The sequence below is a fragment of the Procambarus clarkii genome, chromosome 49, assembly GCF_040958095.1.
Source record: "Procambarus clarkii isolate CNS0578487 chromosome 49, FALCON_Pclarkii_2.0, whole genome shotgun sequence".
Lineage (NCBI taxonomy): Eukaryota > Metazoa > Arthropoda > Malacostraca > Decapoda > Cambaridae > Procambarus > Procambarus clarkii.
Genome location: NC_091198.1, coordinates 9,079,329 through 9,084,795, shown reverse-complemented (window position 1 = coordinate 9,084,795; position 5,467 = coordinate 9,079,329). Strand labels below are relative to the sequence as shown.

Genomic DNA, 5,467 nt, shown 5'->3' with positions numbered 1-5,467 from the left:
CCTCAGGTCACCCCCTCTCACCTGCCTGCCGACAACCGCTGGCAAACTACCGGAGACCATTAACCATCTCACTCCTCTTGATTCACTCTCAATCGTCTTGATTCACTCTCACTCCTCTTGGTACACTCTCACTCCTCTTGGTACACTCTCACTCCTCTTGGTACACTCTCACTCCTCTTGGTACACTCTCACTCCTCTTGGTACACTCTCACTCCTCTTGGTACACTCTCACTCCTCTTGGTACACTCTCACTCCTCTTGGTACACTCTCACTCCTCTTGATTCACTCTCACTCCTCTTGATTCACTCTCACTCCTCGTTATTCACTCTCACTCCTCGTTATTCACTCTCACTCCTCGTGATTCACTCTCACTCCTCGTGATTCACTCTCACTCCTCGTGATTCACTCTCACTCCTCGTGATTCACTCTCACTCCTCGTGATTCACTCTCACTCCTCGTGATTCACTCTTACTCCTCGTGATTCACTCTCACTCCTCTTGATTCACTCTCACTCCTCTTGATTCACTCTCAATCGTCTTGATTCACTCTCAATCGTCTTGATTCACTCTCAATCGTCTTGATTCACTCTCACTCCTCTTGATTCCCTCTCACTCCTCTTGATTCACTCTCACTCCTCTTGATTCACTCTCACTCCTCGTGATTCATTCTCACTCCTCGTGATACACTCACTCGCCGAAATAAGCCGTTCATCATAAATACTCACCCAAATACAACATCCGCGACTATACAACAGCCTACTCGCAGCCTGGCAGTGTAGTAATACACTTGTAGCAGCCTACAGTGTAGCCTGGCAGTAATACACACTTGTAGTGTGTATTCTATACACACTAACACACACACATAGAAACAAAATGTCATGCATACATTTCACCTTTAGGCCGCACACGCCAGTTATTAAAAAAAAGGAGGGGGGAGGGGGGGGGGGGAGGGGGGGGGATGGCCCCCCCCCAAAAAAAAAAAAAAATTCTTGGGAATAAAAACATTGATTCAAAGGGTGGAAAGTGTCAAGTCACGGAGGGCTATTATCCCATGGGCCTGCCAGCCGCCTCACCAGGCCTATTGTCTGTCTGTCCTCTCTCTCTCATCCCCTCTTTTGTTTCTCACCTATATGATACACCTCATCCCCCCCCCCTCTCTCATAGAGAGGAGATAAGATGAGAGGCTGCCGGAATCACTTCATCTGGTGACACCCCTGCAAATGAGGCTCCAGTGTCGTCGCCATTCAAAGAGGCAACGCTATTTCAACGCTATTGATCATAACGTCTAAATTCCGTTGTTTTAGTCAAAGATTATAGCCCCGCAATATTATTTTATTATATATATATATATATATATATATATAAATATATATATATATATATATATATATATATATATATATATATATATATATATATATATATATATATATATATATATATGTGTGTGTGTATATCACGAAAATAAACACGTGATTAAGAATGTGACAATGTCAGACCACGGAGGAAAAATGAAACAGGAATTTCCTAAAGTACTTTCATATATTAAATACATCTTCAGAAGGTCCTGTTTCATTTTTCCTCCGTGGTCTGACATTGTCATATATATATATATATATATATATATATATATATATATATATATATAAAACAGACTTTTGCGAGCTAACGAGACGTCGGACTCATTAGGTTAGGTAGTTAAATTCGAACGCTTTCGGGAAGGCAAAACCACTTCAAATTTGACGCTTCTCATATCGTAAGAACGGAATATGCCATTTTCCAACTATCCTGTTCACTCTATAAAAAATGAAACTGATTTTCCTAACCAGGAAAGTACAAAAAACACCCAAGCAACCCACCTAACCTATTCCGAGGGCGATTCAAAGAAAACGTCTGTATTACGGTGTTTGAATTTGTACTAACACGCCGTATTTTTAACGTATTGGTAGAATCGCGACCAACAGGACGTTACTGCCTTTGCGAGATTGACCACAAATTCACCAAAACCTGGAGAAATGGCACCTTCTTGTATATAAGTTAATAACAAACGAGTTCGGCTTAACTACACTTTTAACTGGGGGATGGGAGGTGGGATAGGGGAGGTATACATGGGGTGAAGCTGGTGGGGGGAGGTATACATGGGGTGAAGCTGGTGGGGGGAGGTATACATGGGGTGAAGGGGGTGCGGGGAGGTATACATGGGGTGGAGGGGGTGCGGGGAGGTATACATGGGGTGAAGGGGGGTGCGGGGAGGTATACATGGGGTGAAGGGGGGTGCGGGGAGGTATACATGGGGTGAAGGGGGTGCGGGGAGGTATACATGGGGTTAGGGGGGGATGTGACGGCTGGGGGTGCATGAAGGAGGGAGGGGGGGGGGTTGTTGGGGGGGGGAACGGTTGGGGGGGTGCATGAGGGGTGAGGGGGGTTTTAGGGGGGGTTGGGGATGCACGAAGGGGTGAAGGGGTAGGGACGGCAAGGGGTAGATTAAGGGGTGAGAGGGGGGTGGGGGGATACATTACCAACCCCTGCACTTCCACCCATACCCAACCACACTCGTTCTCCCACACTATAAATTCTGAACACAGTGGAGGGCTTTTCTGACCCTAAAATCTAGTTATAGTAAATCAGAACTTTTGTCTAAACAGCCAGAGCTATTTTATATTTTCATATATTGTTTCGAAATTATATTGACTATGAATAAAGTAGGTTTAGTTTAACCTATATTAGGCTTTATGGAGGAATAATCTCCATGGTTAGGTTAGGTTTAAATTAAAAAAAAAAAAAAAGTGAATTTTGTTTATTAAATTTAATATTATCTACAAAGCCTCAGAGATTGCAACTAAATCTAGAATTCACTTCAGTTATTCCATGAATCATCATCCTTAATTATGCCAGAATCATCATGATCATCCCCCATCACATCTCTGGATCATCCAGTAAGGTCAGTAGCCCGGACCAACCGGGCTGTGGAGGAAATGTAGGCCTGCGGGCCGCTCCAAGCAACAGCCTGTTGGACCAAGCTCTCATAAGTCAAGCCTGACCTCGGGCCGGGCTGGGGGAGTAGAAGAACTCTCAGAACCCCACTAAGCAGGTATCAAAAAGCAGACTTCTAGACGTCACCACTGCTAGGCTTAGGGCTACAAGTAGTTCCTCGAGGAAGGCTTAGGCTACAAGTAGTTCCTCGAGGAGTTTGCTTCACCTCCTGATGTAGACTCGACCAAATGTAAACTCTGCAAAATGTAAATGGGGTTCACTACCGCCCACGGGATGGGTATGGGGTTCACTACCGCCCACGGGATGGGTATGGGGTCCACTACCGCCCACGGGATGGGTATGGGGTCCACTACCGCCCACGGGATGGGTATGGGGTCCACTACCGGCCACGGGATGGGTATGGGGTCTACTACCGCCCACGGGATGGGTATGGGGTCCACCTACCGCCCACGGGATGTGTATGGGGTCCACCTACCGCCCACGGGATGGGTATGGGGTCCACTACCGCCCACGGGATGGGTATGGGGTCTACTACCACCCACGGGATGGGTATGGGGTCTACTACCGCCCACGGGATGGGTATGGGGTCCACTACCGCCCACGGGATGGGTATGGGGTCCACTACCACCCACGGGATGGGTATGGGGTCTACTACCGCCCACGGGATGGGTATGGGGTCCACTACCGCCCACGGGATGGGTATGGGGTCCACTACCGCCCACGGGATGGGTATGGGGTCCACTACCACCCACGGGATGGGTACAGGTTGAATAATAGATGAACAAAATCACCTGGGAACAGTGGCATTCTGTTCCAACGTTCCGGAGGCGATGTGTTATAATTTAGAAGATGCTTGAGCGCTTGTCTCATACATGCTAGGCCACTTGAGCGCCAGTGTAGTTCTAGAGGCCAGATTCACGAAGCAGTTACGCAAGTACTTACGAACATCTATATCCTTCCTCAATCTTTGACGGCTTTGGTTACAGTTAATGAACAGATTTACAAGCATGATAACTTGCCAATCAACTGTTGTTATTGTTATAAACAGCCTCCTGGTGCTTTGGAATTCATTAACCGTTTAATTATTGTAAATAAACCCGCCAAAGATTGAAAACAGATGTACAGGTTCATAGTTTCATGAATCTGGCCCTGGGTCTGTGGCTGACTAATGACCTGCTTACTCCTCCAGCAGGTGAAGGGACACAGAACGAAGTACTGACGAACCAAATAAAGCGTCCAAACCGTGAGACAAAGCCGAGGCCATGACACAATACCGAACAATCAGCCAATCACACTATCAGACCTGGAAATCAGAGCACCTCTCTCTCTCTCCCACACGTCAAAATACCAAAAGGCGCTCGAACTGTAAAAATACACAAAAACAATAAGAAAAATTCTTACACAGTGAAAGCAGATTCTCATTTCTAAACACAAAGGGCGCATGACTCTTAAGGAACATATCTTTGTATTCACGCAAATTGCTTTCGAGAACGACTGACTGCTTGTTCATTGCATGAACTCGAATCATGTCATTTGGTTTTGTTTTAGAAATAAAATGTTTGAAAATACACTCTAAGATTATTTTTTTTTATATGAAGGAGGTTTCATATGCCTTTTTGACCACAGTCGCCGCCACTAGGCTATTGCTAGCCACTAGACTATTACCAACCACCAGACTATTACTAGCCACTAGACTATTACCAACCACCAGACTATTACCAACCACCAGACTATTACCAACCACCAGACTATTACCAGCCACCAGACTATTACCAACCACCAGACTATTACCAACCACCAGACTATTATCAACCACCAGACTATTACCAACCACCAGACTATTACCAACCACCAGACTATTACCAACCACCAGGCTATTACCAACCACCAGACTATTACCAACCACCAGACTATTACCAACCACCAGACTATTATCAACCACCAGACTATTACCAACCACCAGACTATTATCAACCACCAGACTATTACCAACCACCAGACTATTACCAACCACCAGACTATTACCAACCACCAGACTATTACCAACCACCAGACTATTACCAACCACCAGACTATTACCAACCACCAGACTATTATCAACCACCAGACTATTACCAACCACCAGACTATTACCAACCACCAGACAATTACCAACCACCAGGCTATTACCAACCACCAGGCTATTACCAACCACCAGACTATTACCAACCACCAGACAATTACCAACCACCAGACTATTACCAACCACCAGGCTATTACCAACCACCAGACTATTATCAACCACCAGACTATTATCAACCACCAGACTATTACCAACCACCAGACTATTACCAACCACCAGGCTATTACCAACCACCAGACTATTACCAACCACCAAGCTATTACCAACTACCAGACTATTACCAACCACCAGACTATTACCAGCCACCAGACTATTACCAACCACCAGACTATTACCAACCACCAGACTATTA

The 5,467-nt window shown here is 45.7% G+C and overlaps 1 protein-coding gene across 1 annotated transcript in view; it reads left to right on the top strand.

Annotated features, from left to right (window-relative positions):
• The first annotated feature begins 2,901 nt into the window (after positions 1 to 2,901).
• The window catches only part of LOC138351378 (repetin-like), a 3,261-nt gene continuing 695 nt past the window's right edge, over positions 2,902 to 5,467 (top strand). The window contains exons 1-2 of the mRNA XM_069303188.1: positions 2,902 to 2,940; positions 4,705 to 5,467. The exon at positions 4,705 to 5,467 is cut by the window's right edge and continues 695 nt beyond it. Of these exons, the coding sequence (XP_069159289.1) occupies positions 2,902 to 2,940; positions 4,705 to 5,467 (802 nt within the window). The remainder of the gene's footprint in view (positions 2,941 to 4,704) is intronic.